This window comes from Onychostruthus taczanowskii, unplaced genomic scaffold (genome assembly GCF_017590055.1).
Source record: "Onychostruthus taczanowskii isolate IOZ18803 unplaced genomic scaffold, ASM1759005v1 scaffold44, whole genome shotgun sequence".
Lineage (NCBI taxonomy): Eukaryota > Metazoa > Chordata > Aves > Passeriformes > Passeridae > Onychostruthus > Onychostruthus taczanowskii.
The window spans coordinates 1,150,708-1,167,517 of record NW_024501903.1 but is presented as its reverse complement, the minus strand read 5'-3'; the positions used below and the strand labels follow the sequence as shown (position 1 = coordinate 1,167,517).

Sequence of the window (16,810 nt, the reverse complement as noted above, 5' to 3'; positions counted from 1 at the left end):
ATATGGACTCCACTGGCCCTGTGCCCTAAGACATAAGGCCAACATCAGACTGATCATTGCTACTCTTTGCAGAACACAAGGTGTCACTGCTCCATAAGAAACACACAGAGATTGGCGAGGTACAGCTGAGACATTCAAGGCTGAAATAACGGGATGAATTGGGATGAGGGAGGGGAGAAATGAGGAATGATAATCAGTGATATGCACTGGCAGCTAGTGAATGCCCTGAGTGATTTGATAGATTCTTTCACGTTTAGGATATGGGTCTGAAAGTGTTCACCAACTCTGTGCTACGGAAACCAGTTCTGTGCAATGAAGAGAGATCAGATATGGAAAATTACCCTTCGCACTATTATGACGCCAATCTCAAGGCCTCAGGTAAAAGAAAGTTCATTCTGTATCTCCAGTCTCGGTTTACCTCGTCCTTAAAACTGTTGCCTGTTTAAAATAACACCAGTGTAGTGGGGGGTTTTGGGAAATAGGCCTGTGTGTCCCGGTTTGTACCCTATAATCTCCTTCTGGCAGTCCTTGCAGTAGAATCAATTTTGTTTCAGGTGCAGGTGCATGTAGAAAAAACAGGGAATACTGTGATGCTGCTTCTTTTATAAACTGATATTGGCTTTTCAGGTCAGAATCTTCCATCAAATCATAATTCAATTAAATATTTAAAAGTCAAGACCTCGCACAGTATATGGCACACTTAGCACATAATCTCAAAAGCCTTTCTAGATCAGCAAAAGTTATGATTCTCTCTCCATCAAGTCAGATTGCTCAGCAAAAGAACAAAAGTAGCAGTCATAATTTGCCGCAAAGGAAAGTGTTATTCAACATTAGGAAAAATATCTTCTTCATGAGAATTGTAGTACACTAGAAGGGGATCTCCAGGAGGTTTTGGGATCTCCATCACTGCTGGTTTTCAAAACTGAGCTGCACATGAAGCAACTTGATCTGACTTTGAAGTTAGTCTTACTTCAAGAAGTTGGACTAGAGAATTACAGGGGTTGCTCCCAACTTAGTTTTTTTTTCAATGATTTTGTGATTCTAAGTCATTGTAAAGCATTTATAAGCCTTGATGACGATACTGGCTGCTGGTGCCCATTTGCAAATCAAAGAGAGCAAGTTGTAGAGGACGGGGAATGCACTTTTTTAACTGAATGACAAGACCTTTCAGTATGAAATGAAGTGAAATGTCTTGTAAAATAGCTATTATTTCCAGTATTTTCCCATGGGAAAAGAGAATAGATAAGAAATTGTTTCTTCACATATCTCTTGGAATTGTCCCTGTTATATGGGGGGTGGGAAATCCAAGAATGCTCCAACAGCATATTTAGTGTTCGTGTGTGGTGGTGAAACATGTCTGACAGAAGTTCAGATTCTTGTCACATGGTGTCTCTATTATTATCCTTTAATCATATCCCCACTTCCAGATGAGTCAAGGATTATGAGTGGAAGTGGTAGTTTCAGCTCTGTTCGGAAATACTTCCCCGAGACCTGGATTTGGGAACTGGTTAACACAGAGTATGTTTATCTTCACTTCTTTCTTCCTTTTTGAGTGGATTCATTTAGTTAAAATGGACTCTGGGAAGGAACCATGGAACATATGTTTGCTTGGTAGATGTGGGTCTACTTTTCCCATCTTAATCCATGACAATTGCAGACAAATATTCTGCGCCCTGTTCCCTGTCTTTCTGGTGGGGAGAAATAAATAGGGGCTAAGAATGAAATAAAAGTATTTTTTAAGGAGAGAGAAGGAGCTTGTTATTTTTCATCCTATTTTTAATTCAGCAGCAAAAAACTCAGTTTATTTTATTCTCTTTCACGCTATCACAGCATCTTCAATTATAATATTTCCAACTTAACTATGTCTTCAGATGCTGCTCTAGAACATTAATCTAAATTTATTGATTCTAATCTGTGTATTTAGGCATTCTGGTTTTTCAGCAATTGATATTTCTAAATTTAAAAAGTTGAGTATTTGAGTGCTTTAACATGTAGTTAACCAGCACCTTTACTTCAAGCATTATAACTTTTTTTTTAATACATGGAAAGGTATCTTACAGAAAGTGAAATGAAAACAGAAGTTCTAACTCAAGCAGAAAGCCTATGTTATAATTTGTCTTGAAAAATTCCTAAGATCATTTCTCATTCTGTGTTTCTTATTCTCTTCAGTTCCAGAGGAGAGGTGGATGTCTCTTACACCATTCCTGACAGCATCACAGAATGGAAAGCCAGTGCTTTCTGTGTTCAGGATGATGCTGGGTTTGGCATCTCCTCACCTGTTTCCCTGACAGCATTCCAACCATTCTTTGTGGACCTCACCGTGCCATACTCTGTCACTCGAGGAGAAAAATTTAATTTAATAGCTAATGTCTTCAACTACCTCAACAAGTGTGTCCAGGTACATCAAGTTCCCTTTTACTTCCCATGTGGTTTGCTTATTTCCCAGAGATCTTTTTGCTCTTGAAGGAGGAATCTCAGCTGAAGGTGTGAGTACTGTGCTGTCAAAACACAATAAATACTAATGCAGCTGCCTCCTTTGCTCTGCAGCCTGATTTTAAGGTCATTCTCTTTCATTTGTAATCTTGCTCCTTCTTTCTTTGTCCCAGATCAGTGCTGTACTGGCACAGTCAAGTGACTATGAGGCAGAGATCCTTTCATCAGGGGGCAACACAGCAACAGTGTGTGCCAATGAAAGAAAAACATATATTTGGGCTGTTAGCCCCCAAAAACTGGGTAAGCTTGTCTTTTTATCACCTTGATATATCCCTGTTTGGTTATTCTACCCCCACCCTTTAGGGCAGCATCAATAATCCACAAGCAGGCATTTTTGGACAGCTCCATTAATTGCTAATAAATTTGCTAAAAATTTTGGACTGGATTCTCAATGGGCAGTAAAGACACTGGTCCTTCCCAGTTTTGTAGCTGTGTTAATCCACACTGCCTTCAAGTCCACCCTGTCTTTTTTTTAAAAGCAGTTACTAATTACTTGCATGTGTAAGTGCTCCAAAAGTTGAAATATGAATAAAGGCAGAAAAGCTATAATTAAACTGTTGCAACATTGCCCTATGCCAGAGAAAACTCAGTACAAGGCTAAGAAGAGGTGGAAATTGGTAGTGAATTCTGGTTTTTGGCCAGGATGACCCCTCTTTCATTCCTCATCCCAGGGTCCCAGGCAAGCACTCCTTTCTACTAACGAACAGATATGGAATCTTGATGAAATTTGGTTTTACTGAGCTGTCTTTGTAGAAAACACATTTCTCAGCAGTTCATCAGCCTAGAAGAGGCAGTCAAAACTGGGGGTAATTGTAGACATTGAATATAATTTCATTTCTTGGCTGGTGGGTGTCTTTCCAGGTGAGGTGAAATTTGTGATTACTGCTGAGGCCAAACTGAACACCAGAGGTACTGGAAACAGCACATCTCCAGAAGAGAGGACCATTTACAGGGACACCTTGTTTCAAACCCTACTTGTTGAGGTACGGTGTGAAATCTGCAGGTGCTTTCTGCCTGGTGGAAACTGGAATTCCTGTGGCTGGGGGTTAGAAGCTGTTAGGAGGGAGGTAGGGAGTGCAGTACAGTGAGGAGGGAGTACAGTACCTGTGTACAGGAAGCTTCTCCATATCAAAACAAGAGTGAAATCCTGGTGGTCACAGTATCCACCGTCCTCCTCCCACTGGCTCCTTCCTAGGACCTTGAGCACATGTCCTGACAGGCCATGGTGCCTGAAGGGAGGAGATTCCATACCTTACTTTTAAGCACCTTTTGCACATGACTCGAATACTAGGGAGGAGGGTGGAGGGAAAAGGGTTTGAGCATCATGAAGCTACAGCTACATAGGATTAATTGGACAGGGTCCCTCTCAGAGGCTAGAAATACCTATTTTTTTGACCACTTTTTGAGTAGGAAGGTGCTCTGGAAAGGATCTTGGTTAAGAGAGGGAGCTATGGACCCAGAGATATTCTAGTGGAGCTAGGGTAGGACTGGGTACAAGAGGTGCATGGCCTGGATAGCCATATTCACATACTGTCTTACACTGCTAAATGTCATGGTTTCATGGCGATGTTCTGAACTTTTCTTTCTCTTCCTGACCACTTCACTGCAATCAAACAGCCTGAAGGTATTAAAAAGGAGTTGACTCAGAGCTCCCTTGTCTGTGCAAAAGGTAAGGCAAGTTCGTTCATTCATTCATTCATTCATTCATTCATTCATTCATTCATTCATTCCAGGGAGTTAAGTGGAACTGCTTCACTGACTTGTAGATCTTGTCCTACAAAGCCAGAGACCCTTCTGGGGGAGGAAAAAGATATTCAGGGTGTCCTAGGGTGACTAGGACACCGGGTCAGAGTGCTAGGCTGAAATTCAGGATTTTCATATACTTTTGGCTCATTTGGCAAGTCTCTGTGGCATTTTCCAGAATGAACACTATAATAGTCAAGATTTCTGTAAAAAAACAATAATTCTTCTTTTCACATTTTCACATCAGGTAAAACGATTTCTGAACAAGTGTCTCTCGACTTGCCAAGAAACCTAGTGCAAGGATCAGCCAGAGCTTATTTTTCTGTCATTGGTAAGTTTAGTACTTATGCTGAATGCAAAACGGTGTTTCCCTTGTGCTGCACCAAGTGCCATCATGTTTTCACACACAAACCTTAAGTAAAGTTGAAGAAATAATTATTCCTGATTTTAGAAGGTAAGTTTTCTACTTAGCAAAATGGCAGTGGGAGGCAAAATTTGCTCACAATTCTCTCATATCAAGAGAGGACAAAATGGTCCAATAATTTCCATTTATATTGCATTTCAGATTATACTGCATTAGCATATCCAGTTCAATGTAGTAAAACAGCTGATTCAAATGAAAAGTAGCATAAGGCAGACTTCTTTGAAAAAAATTGTCTTAATTTCTTGGAAAGAAATCTTCAGAACTTTGCTGACTGCGTAATTTCAAATTTATCATTTTGCATAATGAAAAACATTTGTAAGTCAATAAGTTCCCATAGAATAAAAGTTTCAGGTCCCAATTGACTCCACTAATCTGAAAGTCATTAGTAAGACTCAAGGGTTCTCTTCAGTGAAAATTTTTTGAGGTTCTGAACTCAGATTGTTTTCTGAACACAGTTGGTTTGGGTGCCTGTGTCTGTGTGTCTATGTCTGTGTCTGTGTCTGTGTGTCGGTGTGATGCTGTGAAATTACAGCCTCCACAGCCCGTTGCCAACACGTTCACAACATGTTCACAAGCACATGCAAAAACAGGAAGCAGGTTGTAAAGGGCAGGCAAATCTAAGCCTTCCAAGGATTCATAGCTGTTTCTCAGAAGCCATGCCAGCCAGTATTGGTGCTCATTTTTTTTCTCTGAAATTCTCAGTTTCTCTCAGGTGTCCATCATCCAGATAAGAAATGAAAAATGGTGACAGCTCAGCACTTTTCTTCTATGATGTGTCTGGTTGCTATGATTACTCTGTGTTAGTCATTGCCCTTGGGTTCATAATAAGAAAGTATACAGCAATGTATAATGCTATGTAATAAAAACATGTCTGAACTGGGCTGACTTCTTACATTTTTCACTCTTCAGGAGACATTTTGGGCACAGCCCTGCGGAACATAGATAACCTGCTCCATATGCCTTATGGCTGCGGAGAACAGAACATGGCCTTGTTCACACCCAACATCTATGCCCTGGATTATCTGAATAAGACTTGGCAGCTGACTGAAGAGATTAGAGTCAGGGGTACGGGTTATTTATCCAGAGGTAAGAGGTTTCCAGATTCTTCCATCTTCTTCCCCAGGGAAATGCTCCCAGGACCAAGCCTGACAGAATTTAAGAAGCATTTGAACAATGCTATCAGGCAGATGGTGTGATTTTTGGGGTTAAGAGGTGGTCTTTGCATGGTTAAGAGGTGGACTTGGTGACCATTGCTGGTCCCTTCCAACTCAGAATAAACTGTGATCCTGTGATCTAGTACTGTGATTGTTTGCCTTGAACTCTTCAGCTCTACATGGTGAGCACTGATCTCTGAATTCCAGTTCCCCAATAACTGCACAGGAGCAGGCAATGAGAGCACCCCAAAAACAGCATATCATTCTTTCAGGAGCAAAAGCAGCTGGAATTCATAGTGGTTGGCATTATTCGTTAGATATACATTACCTGATACTAAATCCAAAAGTCTTACTGCTTCAGTTGAACAAACAGCAGAACAAATCCTTCTCTGGGATTAGAAAACTTCTTCATTGTCTTCTTCATTGTGTTTTCAGGCTACCAGAAACAGCTATCATACAAACACCGGGATGGATCCTACAGCTCCTTTGGGTTACAAGATACGGAAGGGAGTGTATGGTAAGTGATGGCACTTTCTATTTTCCCGGCACAGGATATTTAGGCTTTGAAAAAAAATCCAAGTATTCAGTGATTCTTATTTTTAATAGACTAAATATAGTTCAATTGATCTGAATCTCCTAATAAAGGAGAAATTAATAACTGGAAAGTGGGCAACCAAAGAGTGGTATGATGGTTGGAAGCTGGAGTACATAATGTTCAACAGGAAACTGAAGGATCTGGGTTTGTTTAGCCTGTAGAAGAAGAAACTCATGGGAGATGTGGGTAAACTTCTCTGTTGCCTAGATGAGGACTGTGGAAATAGACTTTTGTTGGAGCTGCACACAGTAAGGACAAGAGTTTGTCCTTACTCAAATTGCTATGGAGACAATTCCAAAGTGGGAGGAATAGAAGGAATAAAAATCTTCCCCAGGAGAAGGCTGTAGCACTGAGACAAATGTACAGAGAGGATGTGGATATCTATCCCTAGAGACTTTCACATGACTGGACAAAAGACTGAGAGGCCTGATACAGCTCTGAAACTGGCCTTAGTTTAAGCAGGTGGTTGAAGAGGAGACTTCCAAAGGTCCCTTCCAACCTGGTTTGTTTCATAATTCAATTAACTAAGACTAGAATTTGCTAACATCAGTCACCAAGCTGTGTCTATATTTTACCACTGCTCTAAAAGAATGGTTCAGCGCAGTAATGGAGACATATCAGGTAAATTTTTGGTATCAGGATTTTATGTATATTATTTATTTAAAACTTAGAAAACACTTTCTTCTTTTACCTCAAACATTATGAAGTTCTTTTTATGTCATTTTCTATGCACATCCTGTGCACTGGTAAATGTCCTTGGTTTTGTTCACTCCATACCTGCCTTCTGTTTCTGGATCACCTGCAGGCTCACTGCCTTCGTGTACAAGTCACTGGAGCAAGCCAAACGCTACATCTACATTGATGACAACGTCCAATCCCAAACTTTGATCTGGCTGGCAAGCAAGCAGAAGTCAGATGGCTGCTTTGAAAATGCTGGGTCACATTTCAACAATGCTTTGAAGGTAACTGAGATAAGTATAGCCACAAACTTCCAGTCCTGCCATCTGGATTTATTTGGATAAGACACAAGTTTACTCTTCACCACACCCTTACTCTTCTTGGTAGTGTTATCTCGTGTGTCTCCTACATAAGCAGGGCATGATTTTTATGTGTGCTCTTGATGATGAGGTAAGAAAAGTAAAACTTTCTAAGTCTCGGGTTTTATTTTCCACCATTGCATTTTGTGCTCAGCCACCAACTATTGCCTGCTATACGACACACATAGGAAAGCCAAGATGCAGTCAATTACTTTGGCTTTATCCTCTGTGAACTTGATCTTTCTTGTTTCTGTGCACACAGGGAGACAGAAATTACTGTTGATTTCAAATCTGACTGATATATGAATTATCAATTAATTCATATACTGTTTATTTCTAGGACATTAGTCCTAACCTGTTCTTTGCTTGTTTTTCATCAGGGTGGAGAAGAAGCTGAATACTCCCTCACAGCCTATGTTGTGGCATCATTGCTGGAGGCTGGACACTCTGCTGCAGTAGGTTTTTGTTGCTCTTAGCCCGGTCAGACATCTGTAAAACTGCTCAAGTCACAGTCCTCACATCAGCTTTCCTTTACAATGAGGAACTCAGTTACTATTTGTGGGACAGTAGTTGATTGTAGACAGTAGTTTTCAGAAACCTGCAACCCCCTGCAAGTATTTAATGAGTGTTACAATTCAGTTACATATCCAGTGCCTATGGATTCACTTGAAACACCCCTGAGGAATCCAGCTGTTTTAGACCATGGTAGTCTAAGATGGTGCAAAATCCAGACTGAATTTGCCCACTCCATCCAAAGTCCACTTTGAAATTTTTTTCTGAATTTGCCCAGTTCAAAGTTCAAGCTATTCAAATCTTCTACAAGTCTACAAACTCAGACTTTGCACATTTGGTTCCAATGCCCATTTCCCTATGGAAATCTCAATAATGGAAGGAAATTATGAGCTGCTGGTTGTAGTACTAGGCATTGGGAAATGAGAGTCAAGTTCTGTTCTCTGTATATATTTCCTGCATATCCTTGTGACCTTGTTTTTATGCTGACTTTGTTATTTATATAATGGGGAGGAGGAGAATTGTTCCAAATCTGACAAACACATTCTAGATATGCTGATTTTTTTAACATCCCTCATTCATGGGGTATGGACCATCATCAAGATACATGAGACCAACAGGTTGAAAACATTGTGCAGAATTAAACAGTTCTATAGTAACATGAATTTAGTTTCCAATAGCTTCATAAGTAGCTCCAAAACCTGGTGTCACATGTTTAAGTGAAGCTGCAGAGGCATGACATGGTTAGTAGTGTGCTGGTGATGTCTGAGAGGAAGAAGAGTTCACAGAGATAGTCACTAAGGCTAAAAGGTCTGAAGAGTTACCTTGGTAGCTATATCTAGGAAATGAGCAATATCCATTTGAGAGAGCCTGCTTAATCATGAGGTCTCAATGCACTTTACATAGTTCTGTAAAAATGGTCCACACTTTATTGCTAAAGCAACCTAGGGACAAAGGTTTCACTTGAATAGGGTCATCTCATTAGTCAGGAAAAGAAACAGTGCTCTCTTATTTTGGCCATGCTGCCTCTAAATAAATTTAGAAAGGAGGCATAATGACTGGAAGGGCGTTTTTTTACAGGATACACTCTGTAGGCCCTTAAACATGCCATGGATCATGTATATTTCTAGCATGAAGAGTGAGAGATTGCAGCTTAAGCAATGATGGAAGTATTTAAAAAGTACTGTGTGGAGACACACATCCAAGTACCTGACACCCCGCTGTGTTTTGCATTGCCAGCATCCTGTCGTTCGGAGTGGCATGAACTGTTTGGAGACTGCATTTGACAGTGGGGTCCACAACCTGTACAACCAGGCCCTCCTTGCCTATGTTTATGGCTTAGCTGGCAGAGAGGAAAGACGCCAGTTCATCCTTGAGCAGCTGGATGGGGCAGCTGTCAGGGCTGGTAAGTGCAGCACAGCCATGGCAGAGGTAGTGCAGCTGATGGAACCGCCTGTTGGGTCATGTGAGCTCTTCTGATGCACACTTTGTCAGGAATGCTCTCCCTTCCCTTGCCTTTCATGCCTGCTATGCTGCTGAATTTATCTCTAGGAGTTTTTCTATCTGTATCTTTTGGCTTCACAAAAGTTTGAGCTGTAGCCTGATCTGTGAAATTTTGAAATAATTTAGGGAGAGAGAGAGTCTCCTGCATGTCTCAGCCCAAGATTGTACCTAATTTTTCAATTAGTTTCCTCTTGTAATGCTGAACAAGCCCACTTCCCTTGGCTATGTCACGTGCTCCTGTTTGCAACAGCCTTTGCATCCTTCTACTACACTGCTTTCACTTCAATCCCTCTTTGTCTTATACAGCCTGCTTTTATTAATTCCCTTTCCATCCCTTCCTGTTTCCTTTTCCAGCTCAGAAGTAAAATTTACCCAGTTCAGGTCACCAAGATCTAAAAAAACTTGGTTTTTCCACACTTTTTACATCCTACTGCTCTGTTTTCAGGTGGGTCTGTTCACTGGCAGAGAGAAAACAAGCCACCAGCAGAACGTTTCTCTGACTTCTATTCACGTGCCCCTTCTGCTGAGATTGAAATGACCAGCTATGTGCTCCTGGCTCTGCTCAACAGACCCAACCTCACTCCAGAAGACTTATCTTATATTTCCCGCATTGTGTACTGGCTTATCAAACAACAGAACCCATATGGTGGCTTTTCCTCCAGCCAGGTAACAACTGGGTGTGGTAAAAAGAAAGTGTCTTGGAGCAGTACAGTCTGCAAGCTGGATCTTGATAAATGACAAATCTTTCTGACTGCATATGGATTTGAGTAATACTGGATAACTGGTGCTTTCATGGGTTGCCTTGTCAAAGGCACACCATGATCTGCATAGCTTCACACATAATTTGGTTTTACACAATGAGAAATTGCCTGAATTCGAAGTTAGCCATGGGCAGCAGTCACTGCTGGTACAACATTATCCTAGGTCTTCTGCAATAATTAAAATCTGCTGCTCCAGAATCACAGAATCCAGAATGGGTCAGGCTGGAAGAGACCACAGGGGATCATTTGGTCCAACCTCCCTGCTCAGTCAGGGTTACCCCAGAGCACATGGCACACAATTGTGTCCAGACAGCTCTTTAACACCTCCAGACTGTGGAGTCTCCTGAGGGAGACTCCACAACCTCTCAGGGCAGCCTGTCCCAGTGCTCAGTCACCTGCACAGTGACGAAGTTCTTCCTCGTGTTCAGGTGGAATTTCCTGTGCATAAGTTTCTGCCCATTGCTTCTTCTTCTTCTATTGCTTAGCACCAGCAAGAAGAGCCTGGGCCCATCCTCTGGACACCCTCCCTTCAGATATTTGTGGGATGCCCTCTCAGTTGTCTCTCTCAAGGCTGAACAGGCCCAGTCCTGTCAGCCTTTCCTTGTAAGAGAGGATACAGTCCCTTAATCATTCTAGTCATGATGCTCCTCTGGACCTGCTCCCAGAGCTCCATGTCTCTGCTGTACTGAGGAGCCCAGACTGGACCCAGCACTCCAGATACACCTCCCTAGGGCTGAGTAGAGGGGCAGGATCAAGTCACTCCACCTGCTGCCAAAGCCCTTCCTAATGCAACACAGATGGACTTACTGGTCACCAGAACACACTAGTGGCTCAGAACAGCTTTCTGTCCACCAGGATGAGTCCTTCAAGAACTTGTGTCTTGTCTCCTTGGCTCTTTGCAAAGCCCCCTGCATTCATGAGTACTGACAAGGCATCAGGGAAACAGGAGCTGCGCTAACCTCACACACCAGCTTACACCTGGGTATCTAATTGGGGATCATGTTATTCTTTTCAGGACACCGTGGTTGCTCTCCAAGCTTTAGCCCAGTACGGATATCTCACCTTCTCCAAAAAAAATCTTAATACGGTCCAAGTCCACTTCATGGAGACTCCTGGTAAGATTTTCCGCGTGAACGACAAGAACCGCTTCTTACTGCAGCAGGCGTCCTTACCCACTATTCCAGGGAGTTACAGCATGAAGGTGAATGGCACTGGCTGTGTCTATCTGCAGGTAAGCAAGCTGGGAACTCAGCACCACCCTCTGGGAACTAAGCAGGGGGCTGGCTCTCCATGCTTTATTCCTCCCCTTATGTCATGCTCTCCTTTACGTCTGTGACCATCCCACACTTTCTACCTCTTTCAGACCACCCTGAGATACAACATCCACTTGCCACAAAAAGCTGCAGGATTCTCTCTGTCCATAAGGACAGCAAATGTGTCTTGCACAGGCAACTATCCACCAAAGTTTGACCTCGTGCTCTCTGCCAGGTAACTTCCTTTTACTGACCTACCCCCTTGCATTCGCAGTTTGGTAATGCATCCAAGAAAGGATCTAAGTACAGGCAGTTAACTGCTGCTCTGCACATGTAGGAAAAAAATGGGATTACTGGGAGCTAAAAATGTCATTCACTCGTCTCCTTTCCATTTGCAGACCAGACTAATAGAACTTCTCTCATTTTAGTTACACAGGAAATCGCAACGTCTCCAACATGGCTATTATTGATGTGAAAATGCTCTCAGGATTTGTTCCTGAAGAATCTTCCCTGAAAAAGGTAAAAAATGGGACCAATGTGAATGACAAAGCCTAAGAACATAGGAAGTTGATAAATATAGTCTCTGATTAGCAAATCTGAGCCCATGGGAATACTGCAAAGTCTCTGGGGATAGCCATCTCTCACATACTCTGGGCTTCAAATTTGTACCTGTTTATGTGTTGAAGAGAAATCTGTTAGGAATTGCTAAATTCAGGAGATTAGTCAAGGAGAACTAAGACTTCATATCCCTAGGTCCAACCAACAACAAAGTTCAGTGTATATTCCCAATAAGCATATGCCCTATATACGTAATATATAGCCATATATATAGCCATATGTACGTAATATATGGGCCACACAGATCAGTAGAGAGAAAAGACAGCACTTCCACAAACACAGATAGCACAAATGGCCTTATCCTGTTCCCTCTTTCTGCCTCATCAGATTACAATCTCATTTGTGGAAAAGAGAAATAAGTAAATACATAAATATACACAAGCACATATATACATGCAAATACACAGTGTGTCTCCTCACAGTAGCTGGCCTCAGGCACTCAGTCTGCCCAGCAGCTGCCCCTGGACCCTTGCTCTGTTGAGCTGCTGGCACCTGGACACGTGCCTCCTTCAAGGCCTGAGCCCCACTTCAGTGCCGTAAACTGGGGTCCCCATCACCCACATGCATGCATGGTGAGGGCCTCTATGAGCATTCTTAAACATGCAGCAGGTGAGCTGGGGTCCTCTGGTTCACAGTGATGTCAAACAGACACATACACACAGAGACATGCAAATAGGTCTCCACTAGCTGCTCCAGACCAATGTCCACCTCCAAGACTGTATGGTTTCTCCAGAAACAGGTTCAGACACTCTGGTACCTTTGGTAGCTGTCCTGGATCCTCTCCTGTCTCCAACATTTGGGTCAGGTTTATGCCTGACTCAGTAGCTGGCTGCTATTCCAGTTTATCTCTAGTGAGCACATGCTGACATACATACCCCCATCGCTACAATCCTGCAGCCTGGTGTCCCAGGATGCTGGCACTCCAGGCACGCTGTCCCTGTGATCTCTGATCCTCTCTTCAGTGACTTGCACTCCCTGCACACACGTTCACATGGAATAGAGAGCCTTTCACCCTGGCAAACTGCCAGGAAGAGAGATTAATAAGAAGGTAGGAGAGGCTGTGGTGACCAGGTGCAGGGCAGACAAGTGTGCTGACCACCAACCTGTTCATGTGCAACTGGCCTCTTTTATCTCATTTTCCACCCTTTTTCCTTCCAACTGTGTTTTATCCCTCTTTGTTACTTCTGGTTCTTCCCCTAAACACCCGATAAAAACTCTTTCTTGAGTCCCAACATGCCGTACTCAGCCACATGGTCTGTAGGCAGCATTCCCCTTCAGTCTGCAAGGTGATCTGGGTATATTCTGCTGCTGACTCCCCTGGTGGGTCTCACACTCTGACAATGGGCTGGTCACTGCCCGGTGGCAGCCCCAAGGGGAAGAGGGTCAGAGGGCTCCAGTGGCTCTGCTCAGGTTACTGGAGTTTCCCTGTGCTCCTTAGTGTCTGTGTGCATGAGTCTGCAGTCACACACCTGACAGAATCCATGTGAGAAATACTTCTGCCATAGTTAAATTGCTTTATTTGGCATTTTGCATTATTATCCCTTTGAAAAGGGTTATTTCTTCCTCTACAGTTTAACAAACAGCCTAAAAAAGGAGATTCTTTTTTGATCCTCCTCCTCCTTTACTATCCAGAAATTTAGTTATCACAATGACAGTTTTGGGGACAACACTGATAAGCATCTCATTTAGGTTCCTAATACAATTTAGGTTCCTAATACAATTTAGGTTCACAACAGATGAATTACCTTCAAGTCATGAGCTGTAATTTTCAAGCAGATAAAAAGAAGAATGAAATTCTTGGTAGAGTCTGCTCATACCTTTGTGTATTTATAATCATTCAACATTCAGGCCTGAATTTTTTTGGCTAGAACTGTATGAAATTAATAAATTTTCTTTGGAAGATTTTTGCTGTTGAGATGCTATTCTGTTTGGCATCCTACTCTTCTTCATATACACTTGGGGAAAAATAGCTGGTTTTTAAAGTTTGGAAGATTTTAGGTTTGTGTGTTTTGATATTAAAATAAATTTGTTCACAACCTTTTCTAAATGTTTTTAAACTTTTATTTAAAACATACAATGGACGAGCAAGTGAGCCAGTTTGAGCTGCAGAAATTAATTGTAAATGCACCTTGAAATGAGAGAATTCTTAGGTTGATGATGGAAGTCACAAGTCACAAGTACCAAAGCTGGCTGGTGGAACTGTTTACCGCTCTGACTGGTCTGAATGCATCAGGTTATAAAAACACTTAACTTGCATTTCTTTTTTTTGGCGACTAGATGGCGGGGTGGCATAAAAGGAGCACAGCAGACGCTTTAAACGCATTTTGCTGAGGAATCTGTAAGTCTCCTTGGCAAGTCTCCCGTGCTAACATTGCTGTATTTTGCCTTATTTAAAGCTTCGGTTCGAGGATTCCGTTGTGGATCGTGTAGACATCAAGAACAACCACGTACTCTTCTACCTTCAGAAGGTAAGTTTGGGAGGTTTCCTTTCAATTTAATAAAACTGGAAGTCTAAAACAGGCTCCCAGATAAAAGGAAAATCTTATTAATAGCATATTAACAACACCCATGCCTTAAAGATGTAAAGGTACTTCACACAATCCAATATAACGGGATAATGGAGATCTTGTGATCAAAGCAATTAAAGGGAGAAAAGTAGGGAGAAGATTCTTAGGGATACTGAAGGTGATTTTAGCTGGGAAAGGGCAAGGAAAGAAACTAACGGCAATTTTCTGCTACAGGATGAATGCTGATGTGCTGAAAACCACACTAACAGGGAATTAGGTTGGGGTAATTGGCAATGGAAATAGGAGGAGGAGAAAACAAAAGAGCACACAATTTTAGCAGCAAAACATATTTAGCAACAGCTTTTAAACAATTATCTGATTTAACATCAAGTTTACAGACTGGAGGGAACTGTAGAATAGCACATTGTCACACACTCTGATTCAGAAATTAATATCTGTTCAAACTGTTCAACCTTAGCCTCAGGGATAGTTATGAAAAGTTCTGATGCATCTTCTTGTCTTGCCATTTCCAGGTCTCCCAGAAGGAAATCAGCTTCTCCTTCAGTGTGGAGCAAAGCCTGCCTGTCTCAGACATCAAACCAGTGCCTGTGCACATATATGATTACTATGAAACAGGTAGGTGACCCAGCAGGTCTCAGTAAAACCTGTGACAAAGGAGGGACAAGGAGAGACCCACTTAGCCATTCTGCTGGTTTTGATTGCTAGACTGCAAAGGTTTTGCAGAGCATAAACAGTTCCTGCCCTCCCATGTTTACATTTCTTGCTTCATTTCAGCATAAAGCAGATAAGAAAGTGATACATGAGAGCTTCTTTCTTACAAAACACACACAAAAAGACATGCTGTTCAACTTTCTTTCAACAGTTTGGACATGATGGTTAAAATCAATAACTCAAAAGCAGCAGTGTTCCTGACTTTCCTGAACTGCATTTGCTAATTTTTTTTACTTAATATTGTCATTGTAGGCTGCAGCAAAAATATCTTCCTTGGTGGAATTTATATATTAAGCACGAATGACAGTCCCACTTAACAAAAGAGGAGTTTAAGTAACTAGAACTAGAAAACTAAGTGCCTGATCACCTTTCCTGATCTGAATCCTAGCAGATTAGCAGCAGCAGCAGCAGTCAGAGAATTGACCCTGGAGTGCATTTTCTGCCACCCGAGCCACGTCTTGCATGGCGACAACAATGATATGTCCTGACAAACATGGTCAGAGTGCACTGGTCTCTGACTATGCAGCCCTGCAACTGGGTACCTTGGCAACTGGGAGTATACCACAAAATTTATCAAATGTCTTCTGTTTTGTAGCATGTTAATGACAGGTGCAGATAGACTGGGGTCAGAATGATTTCTCACTCGCATACAAATGTCTTCTTCCTTTCCTCTTTCCAGATGAATATGCCCTGTCAGAGTACAACACTCCCTGCTCCCTGTCTTCCAGCTGAAATCAGATGTGTGCCAGAAGAGGTAATGATTCAGAAAGTATCAGACAAGCAGCTGTAGAAAAAGAAGAGGATAAGATACTTGTTTTTTTTCTAGGACCACAATGAAAACCATGTAGAATAATGAGGAATAAGCGAATCCCATATTGCTGTAGACCAGAATGACCCATTCTGGCACTTCAAAAAGAACTGGGTTCAGTGTGGATTAGGAACTGCAGATAAAATGTTTTTCCTGAAAAGGGAGATACTGTGCAAATGTTGACTCTGACCATCCATCTTGTTTCAAAACTTATGACATATTCCAGTGGGAGATTTGTGTAAAGGTACTCATTTGAAATGTATGTTCTGGGCCATAGATTCCTCTTAAGGAATCCTAATCTCAGAGAATAATGTGCTGCTGTAGTTTTTTTTCTGTAGTTTTTACTTGTTTTGGTCTTTCCATTATGCAGAAGGAAAATCCTGAAGAAATTACTTTGATCCTCAGCTTTTTCAGCAATTGAACTGAATCACCTACAGACGACAGAAGTCTAATCACAGGAAGACAACTTTTGTGCAAGTTTTGCCTCTGTCTAGAAAGAAATGTTTTCTTCAGATTAGCATCTCATATTTTACTGCCCTTTGTAATAAAACATTCTGATTGGCAATGGTATTGTCCCAGCCTCCACTCCGTGGTCTATCTAGAACTGGGTGAACACAACAGCCCAGGATATGGTAGAAGAGGAGCAGTCCAGTGCACACCCTGAGAGCAGTA

General features: G+C 41.9%; 1 protein-coding gene across 1 annotated transcript in view; it reads left to right on the top strand.

Annotated features, from left to right (window-relative positions):
• The window catches only part of LOC121340957 (ovostatin-like), a 28,593-nt gene extending 12,531 nt beyond the window's left edge, over nucleotides 1-16,062 (top strand). The window contains exons 17-35 of the mRNA XM_041414065.1: nucleotides 258-388; nucleotides 1,438-1,518; nucleotides 2,170-2,398; nucleotides 2,607-2,733; nucleotides 3,355-3,476; nucleotides 4,111-4,162; nucleotides 4,484-4,567; nucleotides 5,570-5,746; nucleotides 6,250-6,331; nucleotides 7,215-7,371; nucleotides 7,827-7,901; nucleotides 9,196-9,361; nucleotides 9,905-10,125; nucleotides 11,236-11,451; nucleotides 11,584-11,708; nucleotides 11,902-11,992; nucleotides 14,488-14,559; nucleotides 15,132-15,234; nucleotides 16,010-16,062. Of these exons, the coding sequence (XP_041269999.1) occupies nucleotides 258-388; nucleotides 1,438-1,518; nucleotides 2,170-2,398; nucleotides 2,607-2,733; nucleotides 3,355-3,476; nucleotides 4,111-4,162; nucleotides 4,484-4,567; nucleotides 5,570-5,746; nucleotides 6,250-6,331; nucleotides 7,215-7,371; nucleotides 7,827-7,901; nucleotides 9,196-9,361; nucleotides 9,905-10,125; nucleotides 11,236-11,451; nucleotides 11,584-11,708; nucleotides 11,902-11,992; nucleotides 14,488-14,559; nucleotides 15,132-15,234; nucleotides 16,010-16,062 (2,364 nt within the window). The remainder of the gene's footprint in view (nucleotides 1-257; nucleotides 389-1,437; nucleotides 1,519-2,169; nucleotides 2,399-2,606; nucleotides 2,734-3,354; nucleotides 3,477-4,110; nucleotides 4,163-4,483; nucleotides 4,568-5,569; nucleotides 5,747-6,249; nucleotides 6,332-7,214; nucleotides 7,372-7,826; nucleotides 7,902-9,195; nucleotides 9,362-9,904; nucleotides 10,126-11,235; nucleotides 11,452-11,583; nucleotides 11,709-11,901; nucleotides 11,993-14,487; nucleotides 14,560-15,131; nucleotides 15,235-16,009) is intronic.
• Nucleotides 16,063-16,810: the final 748 nt, after the last annotated feature.